This window comes from Martes martes (assembly GCF_963455335.1).
Source record: "Martes martes genome assembly, chromosome: 17".
Lineage (NCBI taxonomy): Eukaryota > Metazoa > Chordata > Mammalia > Carnivora > Mustelidae > Martes > Martes martes.
In genome coordinates this window covers 14,395,865-14,415,294 of record NC_137905.1, presented here as the reverse complement: position 1 = coordinate 14,415,294, position 19,430 = coordinate 14,395,865, and the positions used below count along the sequence as shown (strand labels likewise).

General features: G+C 39.8%; 1 protein-coding gene across 3 annotated transcripts in view; it reads right to left on the bottom strand.

Annotated features, from left to right (window-relative positions):
- IST1 (IST1 factor associated with ESCRT-III) overlaps nt 1-19,430 on the bottom strand; it is a 32,441-nt gene that overhangs the window by 10,448 nt on the left and 2,563 nt on the right. For all 3 annotated transcript variants that reach the window (XM_080827664.1, XM_080827663.1, XM_080827665.1), the window contains exons 2-3: nt 1,568-1,670; nt 991-1,171 (exon numbers count right to left, since the gene is read on the bottom strand). In XM_080827664.1, coding sequence (XP_080683790.1) covers nt 991-1,171; nt 1,568-1,655 — 269 coding nt within the window. In that variant the 5' untranslated portion in view covers nt 1,656-1,670. The remainder of the gene's footprint in view (nt 1-990; nt 1,172-1,567; nt 1,671-19,430) is intronic.

Here is a 19,430-nt window from a genome sequence, read left to right as displayed (position 1 = left end):
CAACTGAGCCACCTAGGCACACCTAAATAAAATCTTTAAAAAAATACAAACCAAAAAGATCCTAGAATTTGTATCATATGCTTGATAGCCTCTAAAGTTCTTTCACGAACCTCACTGGATTCTCACAAATAATTCTAGGGCTTCTAGCCTCATTCATCATCCTATTTTACTTCTGGGGAAATTAACTGACAAGCCCAGGGTCACAAAGCTAGGAAATGGTAGACCCAAGACTCAAACTTAGACCTTTTGATTTTAGAGTCCTTATTTTCTTTTCAGTTGTCTACATGGAGATCAGGCCTTCCAGCAAAAGTATTAGGAAAAAGGTACTCAGGTATGTGAAGTAGTCCCCTAGTGCTATTCCCCCACCTACAGCAGGAGACCAGTATTACTCCTTTCTCAAATTCCCTTTCTCAAAAAGATGATTTGATCTAGGTCTTCAAAATATCCTATTTCATTTCATTACAGTTATACAAGGTAAGTTCTAGAGACCTACTGAACAACACTGTGCATATAGTTAATACTATACTAAGCACTTAAAAATGTGACGAGAGCAGAGGAGCACCTGGGTGGCTCAGTTGGTTGAGTGTGAGGCACCTGGTTTCAGCTCCGGTCATGATCTCACAGTCGTGAGATCAAGGACCCTTTCACGCTCCGCGCTCAGCAGGGAGTGTGCTTGGGATTCTCTCCCTCTGCTCCTCTACCCATCCCCCCACCACCTCCACCCCACTGGTGCATGCATGCTCTTTCTAAAATAAACATACATCTTTTTAAAAAATGTTAAGAGGGCAGAGATCTGATGTTGTGTATTCTTACAAAAAAGGGTGTGAGGCAGGGGGACATAAGGAAACTTGGAGGTATGATTGTGGTGATGGTATGCAGGTATATGCATATGTTCAAACTCATCAAACTGTACACAAATGAACGGGTTTTTTTTCTATAAATCGTACCTAAATTAAGATTTAGAAAAAAAAGAGAGAGAAAATATCTTACTTCATAGACTGGATGAGGCCAAACCGAGCCAGCAGCAGATCACAATACAGCTCCAGAATCTCCATGGCCTCCACAAGGTAGTCTTCTCGGATAATGTGCTCCACTCGAATCCGAGCTCGTTCATCTTTCCCAGCAGCCAGATAGTCAGCAATTTCTTTCCTTGCTTTCTGGGCCAGTTCCGCTAAGGCACAAATCCCATCCAGTCACATAACAGCAGTACATTGGGCCCTGGTCTGCAGGAGACTTCTATCCCAAGAGCAAAGTGGGTGTTTCTAGTACATCCTAGCTCACTTCTCTCTTAGCAAATCTGGTCCCAACTCATCCAGGCTCTAGAATTTGCTCCTTTGTCTAGATGAGAATATTGCTATTGTAGCCAGAAATTTCCACTTCAGGAGTCATGCTACCTATTCCCTGCAACGGACTGATTCAATCTTACTTGTCACAAAGAGCAGCCATAATATATCTAAAGCTTAAAGGATGTGGAATCCATAAGACTTCACAGTACTAGCCTGACAGAGCCAGAAACTCAGTGACACATTTTGCGAAAGAAAATATAAGGCAATCATGCATTACTCACTTTTTTTTTTCTCCAATAGTTTAAGACGGTTTATGACTAATCTCAAATTGACTCGTAAACGCTCAGCTTTAAATCCAGAGCCCAGCATGCTGTGCTGTTCCTCCTGGAAAAAGATAATGCACAGTTACTACTTTCTTTCTTTCTTTTTTTTTTTTTTTTAAGATTTTATTTATTTATTTGACAGAGAGAGATATCACAAGTAGGCAGAGAGACAGGCAGAGAGAGAGGAGGAAGCAGGCTCCCCACTGAGCAGAGAGCCCGATGTGGGGCTCGATCCCAGGACCCTGGGATCATGACCTGAGCCGCAGGCAGAGGCCTTAACCCACTGAGCCACCCAGGCGCCCCACTTACTACTTTCAAGTTGAAATTATTCCAGTTACAGGGTGGATTGGCTGACACTATAAACCAGAATGGTTTCCTAATACAGGCAAAACAACATGATCTGATTCACGGTTTTTTTTTTTTTTAAAGATTTTATTTATTTATCTGACAGACAGAGAAATCACAAGTAGGCAGAGAGGCAGGCGGTGGGGGGGAGGCAGGCTCCCTGCTGAGTAGAGAGCCCGATGCAGGGCTCGATCCCAGGACCCTGAGACCGTGACGTAAGCTAAAGGAAGAGGCTTAACCCACTGAACCACCCAGGCACCCCTGAGTCACAGTTCTTAAAGATCATTTTGGTTGTCTGGAGAACTAACTGGGGGAAGGTAATAATAAAACCAAGAGGACCAAGGAGAAGGCTATTACTGTAGTCCAGTCAAGAGATGGAAATACCTTAGACTAGGTTAGTGTGACTGGATTTGAGGTCTATCTAAAAGGCAGAGCTAAAAGAACTTGGTAATGGATAAAATGAGTATCTATATATCAGTGTAGAAGTGCGTTGATAAAAAAAAGCAGCAGCAGGAACGGCTTCTACTTCTCCCAAAAATCTCATCAGGGCAGTGATGAGGAAAGATTATCAAATTTAGAACCAAATTCAAAAATATTCTCCCACTAGTTCCTCAAGTCCTCCTACTAATTCAAGCTAGTGCCTAAGATCACAAAAATATTGGTATTTACTGACATATAAAGAAATACACGAAGGGATGAGAAGTCCAAGAAAAAAAAAAACTGCTCTATAAAATTTAACAAGAGGCTATTTACCAAAACTCTGAACGAACAGCAAAATTATAGTCAACAAAACCACTCCTCTCCACCCACAAGGGGGTACACCATTGTTCATGCCATACTGAGACAGCACAAATTCTACGCCTCTCAATGAATTCTGGACTTGAACTTCAAAACATATAACATCCAAACAAAAGTTAGGTCTAACAAACTAACCAATAAACAGACAAACCAAAAAAGATATCCAATGTAAGGAAAAACACTAGGGATATTTGTCCACTTGTGCATGAACCACTAAAAAGAAATATCAGATGTATTCTTCTTTTGTAAAATTGCCTCCAGAAGCCTTTATACATTAAATAATTAACCTAAGTCTCAGTTTACAGTGGGCTTGTATGTCATGAAATATCTAGGATCCATAACTGAATTATGTTCAGTCCAGTCAACAAATATTTACCGACTATTTCTACATCAGACAATAGCTAAACGCTGAAGATTTAAGAAAATAAAAGGGGGAGGGTACAGTCCTTCCCCTCAAAGGAATTTATTCTATGGACAAAAACAGCTAAGAAAATCTGACTACTATAATACTATTTGGTAAGAGGTGTAATTTTAGAGTTGTTTTCAACTGAAAGTGACTTTGTGCCCCACATGGGACATCTGGCAATGACTGGCGACATCCCGAGTTGTCATGACTGAAAGGGATGCTACTGGCATCTGGTGGGTAGATGCCAGGAATGCTGCTAAACATTCTACAATGCACAGGACAGAACCCCACAACAAAAAAATTATCCAGCCCAAATGTCAGTAGGGCCAAGATTAAGAAAGACACCCAATCTCAGAGACATGACAGAATACTTTCCGGGAGAACTAAAAGTCTAAGTTGGGTCCTAAAGGATAAATTTTTGTAAGGTGAAAAGAGGATGTGACTACCTCAGGCAGAGGGAGTGCTGTATGTAAATTCCAGGTACCAGAGAGAACAAGAAACTTTCAGAGGAACACAAGTTCAGTACAGCTGAAGAATGGCATTAATTACAGTTTGTGCCTAACATCTCTCATAATCAAATTCAAAACTTCAATTTGACATTTATAAGAGAACAGGCGCTGTGGTAGGTTCTGGTGCTAACTAGATCCAGACAATATCCTTGTTTTCAAGGCCTCTATAACCAGAGATGGATGGGAGATAGAAAGACAGCCAGAAAAACAGTAACTAGGACTATCATTCGCTATATGAGGCACTGGGTCCATGATCAACCAGCAACTGAGTGGTAGAGTGAAGAAAAAAATCTAAGTGCATCTAAATCCAAAACCCAAGTAAACAATCTTAATCATACACTCCTATAGCACTTCAGTACAAAAATTATAATAATATACATTGTTTAATCCCTTTCAACAAATATTCATTGAATGTCTACGGTACTGTGACTGAGATAGAGACACAATGGCACTGAAAAAGAGACATGGTTATTGCCCTCATGGAGTTCACAGTCTAGTTAGAGAAGCTATCACCTCAGTAACTACAAAATAGTAAACAAGTAAGTAAGTGGTGCTCTGGAGCTTATTTTAAGTTTGACCTCTTTGGCCACTTGCTTGGATACTGTTTCAAAGATAAAAGATAACAATATCAGAGGTCTGGTAGAGTCACAGGTATGACAGAAAAATGTCAAGATTTCTCTGTGGTTCTTAACTAATCTATAAGCATCGATTGTGTGATGCATCAATATACATGAGAACAAAACTTTAGTATTATAAATATTTTCAAGAGGCTTAAAAACATACATTTTAACTTATTAATTCTACTCCTAGTAATTTAGCCTAAAGAAACAGAGGTTCGGGTTGCCTGGGTGGCTCAGTAGGTTAAGCCTCTGCCTTCAGCTCAGGTCATGATCTCAGGGTCCTGCGATCGAGCCCCGCATCGGGCTCTCTGCTTGGCGGGGAGCCTGCTTCTCCCTCTCTCTCTACTTGTGATCCCTCTCTCTCTCTCTCTGTCAAATAAATAAATAAAAAAGAAACAGAGGTTCATTCAGACTTTTATATAAAAATATTTATCAGCATATTTTTAAGACCAAAAAATTAGAATAATGAATAAATATTGCTTATTAAACTATAGTATATTTGTGATGGAATTTTATGTAGCCACTGAAATTTTTTAAAAGTATTTACTGATGAGAAAATATATTAAAAGGCAGGACTACATATATGAAGTATGATCCCAAGTTCTGAGTTTAAAAATGCAAATATACGGGGCACCTGGGTGGCTCAGTGGGTTAAGCTGCTGCCTTCGGCTTGGGTCATGATCTCAGGATCCTGGGATGGAGCCCCGCATTGGGCTACTCTTTGCTAGCGAGAAGCCTGCTTCTCTCTCTCTCTCTCTCTGCCTGCCTCTCTGCCTACTTGTGATCTTTCTCTGTCAAATAAATAAAATCTTTTTAAAAAAATGCAAATATACATATAAACAAAGGCAGAAAAATGATTTATCACTATACATAAACTCTTTTCAAACCCAATAAGACTAACAGTAGAGCTAATGTTAAGAACAAAACCCACCTCAGAAAGCCTATAATTTAGAATTTCTATCACAAGACAAGTAATAATATAAATTCCTTTGTCTCCTTAGAAAAACAAAGTATTAACTTACCAGAAAACACTAATCAAGATCACCTTATCAAAAGTGGAATATGTGTGGAATGTGGGGAAAAAAAAAACACCCACAAGCTCACAGATACAGAAAACAGACTGGTCGTTGCCAGAGATAGGGGGGCAGAGGATGTCAAAAACGACAAAGAAAAAATTAAGTATGGTGCATTACTCAGCACCAAAAAAGTGCTTAAAACTGTCCAGTAATTTATGACCATCTCCTCTGACAAGTAAACATTTAGAAGAGAGTACATGCACACTGTGTGCAAGCCTATGATAAAGAGCTAACACAAGAAAAGGAGCACAGAGGAGAAATCTCACTGTGTGCCAGGCCCTGGCCTTCATATCCATCAGCTCATCTGTCTCACCACAGATGAGTGAGGGCAAGATTTGGGTTCAAAGCCCATATACAACATTACCCACACAGGGTGACCACTTACCAAAAATATTACAACTGTGATTAAAAATGTAAACATGGTCTTGATATCCCTAACTCACATGCTCTTCCATCGAGGGCCATGCAAGGTGAGAGCTATGGAGGAGAACATCCATTCAGCCATGGAGCTCTGGGAAGCTTCCAAGAAGGATGTTCACTAGGCTTGAAGTGTGAAGAGGACTCTGTAGACTAGCAACGCAGGGACGATTAACAGAGGCTTGATTCTCAATGCTCACTTCTGTTCTTAACAGCCTTTGCGTATGCCATTTAACTACTCTGAGCATCATTTTCCTTACCTTTAAGATGAACACAATAGTAGGTATCACTAAACAAGCACAAGAACAAATTTAACAATTCCTATCAGGCACTCTCCTATGCACAAAGCATCAGCCACATGCCTTAGCAGAAAGCAAAATAGGCAAGAAAGTTTGTGGAGGACAAAAGAGAAAAACTAGCAGCAGGTCTATTATGGATGTAAAACCACAACCAAAAACCCGAAAGTCCTCTATCTGTAAGAAGCAAGCATCCAAATGCCCAGACTCCTAAGAAGGAACATTAAAGTGCATTTGAAATGCACAAATGCAGTCTTGGAAAGGGGAGAAGAATGTCAGAAGAGAAGGACAGGGGGAATCCTTTAAAAAACTATAGTGAAGGGAAAAAAGGGCAAAAGGGAGAGTTCTGTCAGGAATAAGAAACATTTTTAAAAAGTCAAAGCAGGGATACGTGGGTGGCTCAGTACGTTAAGCAACTGCCTTGAGCTTAGGTCATGATCCCAGGGTGCTGGCATCGAGCCCCACATCAAACTCCTTGCTCAACAGGGAGCCTGCTTCTCCCTCTGCCTGCCAGTACCCCTGCTTGTGTTCTTGCTCTGAGAAATAAATAAAATCTCAAAAACAGATAGACAAATAAAGAAAGAAAGAAAGAAAGAACCACCCGGGTGGCTCAGTCAGTTAAGCAGCTGCCTTCAGCTCAGGTCATGATCCCAGGGTGCTGGGATCAAGTCCCACATTGGGCTCCTTCCTCAGCGGGGTGCCTGCTTCTCCCTCTGTATGCTCTGCCTGCTTCTCTCTCTGACAAATAAATCTTTAATAAAATAAAACTCAAAGCAAAAACAATACATCTCTCCATTTCAAAAAAAAAAAGCAAAAGTTAATGAGGACATGAACAGAAAGAGAGCAAAGCTGATAAATACATTAACAGATATTTAGGGAAATTAAGTTTACCAAAAAAGTTAATTCATCAGAATAGGTACCTAAAGTGAGCCAGACACTGAAAGACACATGTTAGGTAACAAAGGACTGGTTTTAGCATCATGAAATGCTGGAGGGTGTAAAGACATTTTTATTTCACATATTTGCCTAAGATGGTTAGTGTCTACAAATGCTCGTTTTGAACCACTCTTAAACAGCCTGGGGGAAAAAAATCCGAAGGCATAAGAAAATGGATTCTGAAGAAGGAAAGTGCTAAAATTCTCTGAAAGAGGCGCTTAACAAATGTTTTATGCTGTAAATAGAAACCCAATTCTGTGACGGAATTTGAAAATACTGAGGTGTGGCAAAGTTGTTTACATTTCATGCAATCTTTTAGCTGGGGATGTATGGGGGAGAGAAACTCTAAGAGCTACTGTAAACCTGTGGAAGGCACATAAAAATAAATCCAAATTACTAATTTTATCATTCAGTAATAACATTTTTTTGTTCAAATCTTAAGCAGTAAATAAAATCGCAGGGCCTATTCAGGGACTCTAACGATCAGGGTTCAAGCTGAAAACAGATTAGCATCCACAACCTGGGTAATCAGAGAAGAACAGACTATGTACAAAGGTGTGGGTAAGGTTTAGATAAACCAAGAAAGGACAGTGTACTGTCCCAGAACCACACATCCAGGCCTGAAAAGGCAAGATGAAGAACTGAAACCTCACAGGGGTAGCTATATGAAGAGGATCTCCAGACAGGAATCAAGGTCATTGGTAGAGGCATGCAGACAATTTGCAACAATCTGGCAGGAAATCTAGCCCTCATTCCTCCTGCCCTCTGGTCTCCTGGTACCTCCCATTTACCTCCAACTGGAAGGCAGAAAGGAAAGGGGCCTATAGACATAGTGCACAAGAGTGAGCCTCCCATGACATATATCAGAGGAAGGATGCTATGTGGCTCTGGAGAAGAAGGTATTGAGCATAAAGACTACACACACACACACACACACACACACATACACACACACACACACACACACACACAGAGGAACCTAGATCTCTACCAAAGCAACCCCAGATTTACACTGTAAAGATTTTGGCTAACCAGAGTAGAAAACTGAAGTTAAATGAGTTGCCTAAAAAAGGAAAACTGTGGGTGCACCTAGATGGCTCAGTCAGTTGAACAACCAACTCTTTGTTTCAGCTGGGGTCATGATCTCGGGGTCACAGAACAGACCCCGGTGTGAGGCTCCATACTCAGCAAGAAGTCTGCTCCCCCTCTCCCTGCATCCCCCCACCCCTCATGTGCTTTCTCTAAAATAAATAAATCTTTTTTTAAAAAAGGTAAGGGTGCTCCAGTGGCTCAGTCGGTTAAGCGATTGTCTTTGGCTCAGGTCATGATCCCAGGGTCCTGGGATTAAATAAATTCCACATCTGGCACCCTGCTCAGCGGGAAGCCTGCTTCTCCCTCTCTCCCTTTGTAGCTCCCTCTGCCTGTGCTCTGTAGAATAAATAAAATCTTAAAAAAAAAAAAAAAAGTGTTGGAAAGGAGATGGAAAAAAACTTGAGACCCTGTGTACCACTATCCATGAGACTATAAAATGGAGTACCACTATGGAAAAACAGTATGGTAGTTCCTTAAAAAACTGAAAATAGAACTACCATATGATCCAGCAATCCCGCTTCTAGGTATATATCCAAACGAACTGAAAATAGTATTTCAAAGAGGTATCTGCACACCCATGTTCCTAGCAGCATTATTTACTACAGCCAAGAGGTGAAAGTAACCCAAATGTTCACTGACAGATGAACGGCTAAAGAAAACATGCTGTTTATTTTTGTTTATGTATTCTGACACATATATAATAGTAAAGTCCGAATCCATTTTGTAGCATGACAGGATTTCCTTCCTTTGCAAGGGTGAGTAATACTTTATCAGCCTAACAGTACTCAATAAAATATATGTTGTTTTTTTTAAAGATTTTACTTACTTATTTGACAGAGAGAGATCACAAGTAGGCAGAGAGGCAGGCAGAAGGAGAGGTGGCAGAACATTGTGTCCATTACAAGAGGACAAATAAAATATGACAGGCGCATACAGCAAACTACTATGCCGCAGTGAGAATTAATGAACTAGCTATATACTTAAAGCAACATGAGTAGTCCTTCAACAGAAGCAAGAAAGTGCCTGGATGGCTCATTCAGCTAAGTGTCCAACTCTTGGTTTTGGCTGAGGTCAGGATCCCCGGGGTCAGGAGATCGAGCCTCTAGTCAGGCTCCAGGCTCCATAGTGTGTATGCTTGAGGATTCTCTCCCTCAACCCCTCCCCCACCCACAGTCTCACTCTCGCAAATAAATCTAAAAAAAAAAAAAGAAAAAGAAACAAAAGATACAAAGAGGAGGGCACCTGGGTGGCTCAGTGGGTTAAAGCCTCTGCTTTCGGCTCGGGTCATGATCCCAGGGTCCTGGGATTAAGCCCCACATCGGGCTCTCTGCTCAGTGGGGAGCCTGCTTCCCTTCCTCTCTCTCCCTGCCTCTCTGCCTACTTGTGATCACTGGCTGTGAAATAAATAAAATCTTAAAAAAAAAAAAAAAAGATATAAAGAGGAAACAAACGGAAACTTTAGAATTGAAAACCAAACAATAATCAAGGTAAGAAACTCACTGATGGGCTCAACAGCAGAATGGAAATGACAGAGGAAAGAGCCAGGGCACTTGAACATAGATCAATAAAAACTATCCAATTTGAAAAAGAGATTTAAAAAAAATTTCCAAGTGAAAAACGTCCCAGAGGTCTATAGGGCAATAGCAAAAGATCTAATACTTATGTCCTCAAGAGTTCCAGAAGTGGTACCAAAAAATTGTGAAAAACTATAGGCTGAGGGGGCACCTGGGTGGCTGGCTGTCAGTTAAGCATCCAACTCTTGATTCTGGCTCAGGTCAGGATCCCAGGGAACAGGGCTCCACACTTAGCTGGGAGTCTACTTGAGATTCTCTCTCTCCCTCTCCCTTTGCCTCTCACCCCACCCCCCCACCATCACTTGCACAGAGACTCGCTACAAAATTAATCCTAAAAAAAAAGAAAATTATATGCTGAATTATATTGCCAAATTAAGCAAATGGCATAAATCTACAGATTGAAAAAGCTCAGGGAATTCCTAACAGAATAAACCAAAAGAAATATATGCCCAGACTCATCATCATCAAACTGCTGAAAACTAAATTTGTAAAATGCTGAAAGCAGCCAGAGAAAAATGCATTACTTATAGATGACCTATTCAAATGACTACAAATTTCACATCTGAAATCATAGAGACCAAAGAGAAGTGTAAAAGTATTTCTAAATTGCTAAAAGAACTGTTAAGCAGAAATTCATCCACTGAAAAATACCCTTGAGAAATGAACATGAAATAAATTCATTCTCATATGCAGGAAAAGTAAAGAAGAATTTGTCACCAACAAACCTGCTCTTAAGTTTTCCAGGCAGAAAGAAGTGGTGACACCACAAGAAAATCTAGAATATTAAAATAAAGGAAGAAACTGAAAATATCTGTAACTTACATTACAGATATAAATACCTGGGAGGGACGCCTGGGTGGCTCAATTGGTTAAGCGGCTGCCTTTGGCTCAGGTCATGATCCCAGGGTCCTGGGATCGAGTCCCGCATCACTCTGCCTGCCACTCTGTCTGCTTGTGCTCTCTCTCTCCAACAAATAAATAATTTTTTTTAAAAGATTTTAAAAAATATCTGGGAAATATAACAGATGACTCTGGAGTGTCTTAGGATGTCATTTTTTACAGTTAAAAGCAGAGCTAGTAATATTGTCTAATGGAGTTTCAATGTATCTAAACATTTAAGATAAACATAACATAATGGGATAAAGGGGGCAGAGTAAAGTGATCTATATGATGTTCCCATATTCCACAGAAGTGGTAAACTACTGACTCTAAGTACAGTGTGAAAGTACACCTAGTGTAATCCCCAAGTACAGAGACTGCCCCCAAAAATGGTCCACCTATATACTATCAACAAGAAACGCACTTTGATAAAATGAGTATGTTTAAAGTAAAAGGATGAGGGATGCCTGGGTGGCTCAGTGTGTTAAAACAACCAACTCTTGATGTTGGCTCAGATCATGAGCTCAGGGTCATGATATCAAGCGCCCCCCCCCGCCCACTGGGCTCCATACTCAACACAGAATCTGCTTGTCCCTCTCCCTCTGTTCCTCCCACCACTCACATAATCCCCCCCCCCACAAATAAATAAAATCTTAAGGGGTGTCTGGATGGCTAAGTCAGTTATGTGGCTGCCTTCAGTTTATGATCTCAGGGTCCTGGGATCGAGCCCCATGTTGGGCTCCCTGCTCAGCAAAGAGCCTGCTTCTCCCTCTGACCCTCCTCCACCCTGCTTGTGCTCACTCTATCTCAAATAAATATAAATAAATAAGTAAGTTGGGGTGCCTGAGTGGCTCAATCGATTAAGCATCTGCTTCCAGTTAAGCGTCTGCTTTTGGCTCAGGTCATGATCCCAGGGTCCTGGGATGGAGACCAGACTGAGGCTCCCTGCTCAGTGGGGAGTCTGCTTGTTCCTCTTCCTCTGACCCTCTCCCCCATTGACATGCACATGCACTCTCCCCAATTTTTTTTTTTTTAAGTAAAAGGATGAAAAAGATCTATCACACACTCATCAAAAGAAGGTTAAAAGTTTTTTATCCTCCCCCCACCCAATTCAATACAAGCTTCCAGTTATAAAATAGGTCACAGGGATATAAATGTACAAATTAGTTAATCATACTGTATCACATATTTGAAAGTTGGGGAGAGTAGATCTTAAAAGTTCTTATCACACACACACTTTTTTTTTTTAAAGATTTTATTTATTGGGGCGCCTGGGTGGCTCAGTGGGTAAAAGCCTCTGCCTTCGGCTCAGGTCATGATCTCAGGGTCCTGGAATTGAGCCCCACATCGGACTCTCTGCTCAGCAGGGAGCCTGCTTCCCACCCCCCCACCCCCCGCCTGCCTCTCTGCCTACGTGTGACCTCTGTCAAATAAATAAATAAAATCTTTAAAAAAAAAAGTATTTATTTATTTGACACAGAGAGAGAAAGCACAAGAAGGGGAAGCAGCAGAGGGAGAAACAGAATCCCCTGCTGAGCAGGGAGCCCAGTGCAGGGCTGGATCCTAGGACCCTGGGATCATGACCTGGGCTGAAGGCAGAGGCTTAACTGACTAAGTCACCTAGATGCCCCCAAAAGTTCTTATCACAAGAAACAAATGTTGTTAACTATGTATGATGTTGGATATTAACTAGTCTTACTGTGGCAATCACTTCACACTATACACAAACACCTAATCATTACATTTTTATATCCGAAACTAATATGTTTTATGTCAATTATAAATCAATTTTTAAAAAGAAAGTTAAAGTTAATTGGAGCAGCTATATTAATGTTAGACAAATTAGATTTCAGAACAAGGAAAACCAGGGATTAAATAAAGGAGTACTATATATTGCTATAATTATTTAGTGATAGAGAGAAATCACCAAGGAAATATAACAATCCTAATAGTAAATGCACCTAACAAATAGAGCTTCAAAATATATGAAGCAAGAACTGACAGATAGGAAAGAAGAAATAAATCACTAATTATAGCTGGAGACTTCAAAATGCCTTCACCAGTAACTGATCAAACTGGTAGAATATATATGATATACAATGATATACAAGAAATGAACAGCACAAACAACCAAACCACCAACTATATCTCAGTGATAGTTACAGAACACTCCACCCAACACAGTATCACACAAGGAACATACTTGAATGTAGACCATATCCCAGGATACAAAACAACCTTAACAAAACAGAATGGAAGTCACACAAAGTATGATCTTTAACCATATGGAACTGAACTAGAAATCAGTTAACAAGATAGCAACAAATCTCCAAACACTTGAAAATTAACACACTTCTTCATAATCAAAGAGGAAGTGGCAAACGGGGGGGAAAAAAGGTTTTAAAGGTTTGAACTGCAAGAAAATAAAAATATTGTAACCTGTGGATATAATTTAAAAAGCAGTACTTAAGGGGAAATTTACAACACTAAATGCTTATATTAGAAAAGGTCTCAAATTAGTAATCTAAGCTTCTACCATAAGGAACTGTAAAAAGAACATTCTTATAACCCAAAGCAAGCAGAAGGAAACCATAAAAACAAGGCAAAAGTCAATAAAATTGAAGAGGAAACTAGAGAAAAAGCAACAAAACCAAATGCTGGTTATCTAGAAAAAAACCTTTTAATTATTTACTTATTTATTAGCGAGACAGAGAGAAAGAGAAAGAGAGAGAGAGAGAGAGAGAGAGCAGAGCAGAAGGAGGCGCACAGAGAGAAGCAGGCTCCCCACTGAGCAGGGAGCCCGAAGCGGGGCTTGATCCAGGGATCCCAAGATGACCTGAGCCAAAGGCAGATGCTTACCCAAATGAGTCACCCTGGCATCCCAAGATTTAGAGCCCCTCTCTAAACTGACACAAAGAAATAGAAAATGTAATTACCCCACATACGTAACAAAAATTGAATCTAAAATTAAAAACCATTCCAAAGGAAAAAAAAGAAATTCAAGCCCAGGTGGCTTCTCTATTAAACACTTAATACTATCAGTCAGCTGTAGAAAATTAGTGCCAGTATTACATGAACCCTCACATACTTCGTAAGGCTGGTATGAGAATTAAATGATAACCATAAAAGACTCAATCTCAAAAAACAGACTGAGGGTTGCTGGGGGGAGAGGAGACGGGAGAGGGTGGTGGGGAAATGGACATTGGGGAGGGTATGTGCTATGATGAGTGCTGTGAAATGTGTAAACCTGGCGATTCAGACCTGTACCCCTGGGGATAAAAATACATTGTATGTTTATTAAAATAAAAAAATTAAAAATTAAAAAAAATTTTAAAAAAATTAAAAAGAATTAAACAATAAATGGACTCTTAAGTGTTTTAGGTTGAAATAAAAATGTTTAAGATATGCATTGTATCTCTTCACCCCAGCTTTAACTTTTTTCATTAACCAGTTTCAAAGTCACTGAAAGACTTTAACTGTATATAGTCATTATAGCTCCTTGAAGTCAGTTTTTCTTTTTTTTTTTAATCAAACACTATTTCTGTGGTTCCATTGTTATTCCCACACTAGTGCTTTGTATAAAGCTGTCACTATTGTTATTCAGTAAGAAATTTAAATAAAAGTAACATTTTTTTCAATTCCACCGACTTACAAAATTTAGTTTTGTTTTAAATTTAAGGAAAGAAAAATAGTTTGCCGAAGTATTTTGTAAACTTCAGTTTTGAGGATTTTTTAAAAGATTTTATTTATTTATTTGACAGACCAAGATCACAAGTAAGCAGAAAGGCAAGCAGAGAGAGAGAGAGAGAGAGAGAGAGGGTGAAGCAGGCTCCCCGTGGAGCAGAGAGCCTGATGCGGAGTTCAATCCCAGAACCCTGGGATCATGACCTGAGCTGAAGGCAGAGGCTTAACCCACTGAGCCACCCAGGCGGCCCTCTTTTTTTTTTTTTATTAGGTTTTTTAATTTATGTTTTTAGTAAGCTCTACACCCAACCTGGAGCTCAAATTCACAACCCAGAGATCAAGAGTAGCATGCTCTTCTGACAGAGCCAGCCAGGTTTGGAAGCCTCCAAGTTTCGAGGATTTTCAACTTTCAGAAAATAAAAAATGAATCATTAAAGACAGTGACATGGGGCACCTGGGTGGCTCAGCTGTTGGGCGTCTGCCCTCAGCTTGGGTCATGACCCCAGCATCCTGGGATCAAGCCCCATACCAGGGGTCCCTGCTCAGCAGGGAGCCTGCTTCTCCCTTTCTAGCTCTCCCATGCTAGTGTTCCCTCTTTCCTTCTTTCACTATCTGTTATAAATAAATAAAATCTTCAAAAAAAAAAAAAAAGGGTTTCATCTGCCTTCAGCTCCAGTCATGATCCCAGGGTCCTGGGATCGAGCCCTGCATCCACCTTCCTGCTCAGCAGAGGAGTCTGCTTCTCCCTACCACTTGTGCCCTCTCTCTCAAATAAATAAAATCTGTAAAAATAAATTAAAAAATAAATTTAAAAAAGGACAGTGACATTAAACCACAAAGACAGTAACTAAAGATCTATCCTAAATAATTATCAATATATGAAATAAATCATTAGACCCCAAACTAGTCTAATATAAAATATCACTTAATTACCATTTCAGGACTTAAACCTGCTTCCAAAGCTAAATACCATAACCTCTGTACCTGGCATGATTAGAAATATTAATCTGAAAATTAAATAAAATATTCTGGTCAAATTACTGTTTTATACATACACAAACACCTACATACATAAAAGAAACATATATATGAACAAATGTATATGTGAATACATACACACATACTATGTACTGTCCAATAACTCACTTAAAATTCCTTTTATTATTCAGAGGTTATTCTTAAATGTTATGCACTCACTCACCAAACGTTTACGTGCACTTCTACCAAGCATTGTGCTAAGCCACCAGACAGGTAAATAAGACCTCCCCCTAAAGCTTCAAAGAGTTCGCAATCTCATGAGAATGACATTAAAAAAAAAACAAAACTGTAAGACATGTAAACAACTATAACATAAACCCTATGAACTAGTGATTACAAAAGTAGTTCTCAGTATTCTACCTAGTTTATGTATAGACATACCTCGTTATTGCTCTTCTCAGATACTGTATTTTTTTTTTTTTTAACAAATTGGAAGGTTTGCTACCCTGCATTAATCAAGTCTATCAGCACCGTTTTTCCAAAAGCATTTGCTCACTCCAGGTCTGTGTCACATTTTGCTAATTCCCACAGTACTTCAAACTTCTTCATTATTATTACATATGTCATAGTGATCTGTGATCAGTGACCTCTGATGTTACTACTGTAAAACTGTACTGGGGTGCCACCAATGACTCCAACGTAGGACAATGAACTTTGCTGAGAAATGTGTATGTTCTTTGCTCCGCCAACCAGCTATCCCCCATCTCTCTGCTCCTAGTTAGGCATCCCTATCCCCTAAGACACAATTTGGAAATTAGGCCAGTCAATAACCCTACAATGGCCTTGAAGTGTTCAAGGAAAAGAAGAGTCACACGTCTCTCACTGTAAATCAAAAGATACACATGATTAAACTTAATAAGGAAAACATGTCAGAAGTGGAGAAAGGCCAAAAGCTAGATTTCTCACACAAGTTAGCCAAGTTGTGTATGCAAGGGAAAAGTTCTTGAGGGAAATGGAAAGTGCTACCCCAAGGAACAATGGTAAGAAAGTGAAAGCCTTATTGCTGGTATGGAGAACATTTCAGTGGTCTGGATAAAAGATTAAACCAGCCACAACATTCCCTTAGCCAAAGCCTAATCCAGAGCAAGGTCCTCTCTTCAATTCTACAAATTGAGAGAAGAAAGGAAAGCTGCAAAAGAAAAGCTTGAAGCTAGCAGAAGTTGATTCATGAGGTTTAAAGAAAGAACCCATTTTCCATAGTATACAAGTGTGGAAGGTGAAGCAAGTGCTGATACAGAAGCCGCAGCAAATTATCCAGAAGGTATAGCCAAGATAATTAATAAAGGTAACTATACTAAACAGATTTTTTTTTTAAGTGCCCCATGTTCAACACAGAGCCCAACATGGGGCTTGAACTCACAACCCTGAGATTAAAACCTCAGATAAGATCAAGAGTCAGATGCTTAACCAACTGAGCCACCCAGCCACCCCCTAAACAACAGATTTTAAATGTAGATTAAACAGTCTTACACTGAAAGGAGATGCCATCCAGGATTTCCACAGCTCGAGAGACGTCGATGCCTGGATTCAGTTTCAAAGGATAGGCTAACTCTCGTTAGGAGCTAATGCATAATGCAGCCTGTGACTTTAAGGTGAAGCCAATGCTCATTTTCCATTCTGAAAATCCTAGGACCCTAAAAAATTATGCTATATCTATTCTACCTGGGCTCTATAAATGAAACAGAGCCTGAATGACAGCACACATCTGTTTACAACATGGTTTATTGAGTATTTTAAGCCCACCACTAAGACTTAGTACTAAAAAAAAAAAAAAAAAAAAAAAAGATTCCTTTTACGTTCATTGATAACACACCTAGTCACCCAAGAGCTCCGATGGAGAGGTATGAATGAGATTAACATCGTTTTCATGCCTGCTAACAAAACATCCATTCTACAGCCCATGGATCAAAGAGTAATTTTGACCTTCACGTCTTATATATTTAAGATATATGTCCTACATGGCTAGAGCTGCCATAGATAGTGATTTCTCTGATGGATTTGGACAAAATCAACTGAAAACCTTTTGGAAAGGATTCGCCATTCTAAATCCCATTAAGAACATCTAATTCATGTCAAGACAGCAAAATATCAGTAATAACAGGAGTTTGGAAAAAGTTAATTCCAATCTTCAAGGATGATTTTGAGGGGTTCTGGACTTCAGTGGAGGAAGTAACAATAAATGTATGAAGAGCAAAATAATTAAAATTAGAAATGGAGCCTGAAGATGTGACTGAATTGCATGACAAAACCTTGATGAGAAGTTGTTTCTTATGAATGACCAAAGTACTTGGTTTCTAGAGATGAATTATACTCCTGGTGAGGATGCTGTGAAGATCAGTGAAATGATAACAAAGAATTTAGAATATTACATAAACTTGGTTGATAAAGCAGCAACAGAGTTTGAGACTCAAATTCTGAAAGTTCTATGGTGCATAAAATGTTATCAAACAGTATCATATGCTGAGGAACTAGTCATGAAAGTCAACTGATGCAAAAACTCCATTATTTTCCTATTTTAAGAAATTGCCACAGCTTTAGCTTCATCCAGATCAGTCAGCAGCCATCAACATGGAGAGAAGACCCTCTACCAGCAGGAAAGTTACAACTTGCTGAAAGTTCAGATGATGGTTAGCCTTTTTTTAGCAATATTTTTAAATTAAGATATGCATGTTGTTTTGTCAGACATAATGCTACTGCACACTTAATAGACTACAATGTAGTATAATAGTAATTATTATACGTACTGTGAAAATTAAAAAAAAAAAAGATTCAGGGGCACCTGGGTGGCTCAGTGGGTTAAAGCCTCTGCCTTCAGCTCAGGTCATGATCCCAGGGACCTGGGATCGAGCCCTAAATCGGGCTCTCTGCTCAGCAGTGAGCCTGCTTCCCCCTCTCTCTGCCTGCCTCTCTGCCTACTTGTGATCTGCCTGTCAAATAAATAAATAAATAAATCTCAAAAAAAAAAAAAAAAAAAAAAGTCTGCTTCCAGATCAGGTCACAATCCTGGAGTCCTGGGATGGAGCCTGTATCCAGCTCTCTGCTCTGAGGGGGGGCCTGCTACTCCATTTCCCACTGCCAGTTCCTCTGCTTGTGTTCTCTCAAGTAAACAAACTCTTAAAGAAAAAAAAAAAGGTAAACAAAGAGTCATCTGACTCATTTTATTGTGATATTCACTTTATAGTGGTGGTCTGGAACCAAACCCACAGTATCTCCAGGGTATGCCTATACTGATCTATTTTTTTTTTTTTTAAGATTTTATTTATTTATTTGACAGACAGAGATCACAAGTAGGCAGAGAGGCAGGCAGAGAGACAGAGGAGAAAGCAGGGTCTCCATGGAGCAGAGAGCCGGATGTGGGGCTCGATCCCAGGACCCTGGAACCACGACCTGAGCCGAAGGCAGAGGCTTTAACCCACTGAGCCACCCAGGCGCCCCTATACTGATCTATTTTTATTGGTGTACCACTATTGTCACGTGCCCTTCCTGGCTCTTCCCAACTCCTCATTTAATCCCAATCCTTAACTCTGGAACAACAAACCCATCTAGTCCCTCTTTCATCATTCAATTCCAGGAGCCTTTTCTTTCTCTCTCTTTTTTAAAGAGCCTCTTAAAGAAGGATCTCTTTATTCCAAATAAGAGAAGGTATAAAACCATGGATTGAGTCATTCATGTTATTTGGAGGAGAAAGGTGAGACTGCTGCAGCTCATACCTGCTGCCCAAAATTGTGAAGCTGTCCAGCAGTGGTAACCCTGAAAGCTCTATTTATAGTTAAAAATAGAAAGGGGGAAAAAAAAAAAAAAAGGTGTGGGGTAGCCGGTTGGCTCAGTCAGTTTCAGTTAAGTGTCTGCCTTTGGATCAGGTCATGATCTCAGCTCTCTGCTCAGCAGGGAGTTTGCTTCTCCCTTTCACTCATCTGTGCTCTCCCTCTCTCTCTCAAATAAATAAAATCTCCCCTAAAAAAAGAAAGAAAGGAAGAAAGAAAGAAAGAAAGAAAGAAAGAAAGCAAAAAAGATCCTGAGGTCCTAAGGAACAAGCTTTAGAGTATGTAGCTCCAAAAGTGCCAAGTGAGGTAGGGTGGCAGCAGAGTCAATAGTGGCTAGGATGATATTATGTCGTATAAAGGAAAACTTTGTATTTGAAATGTATTATT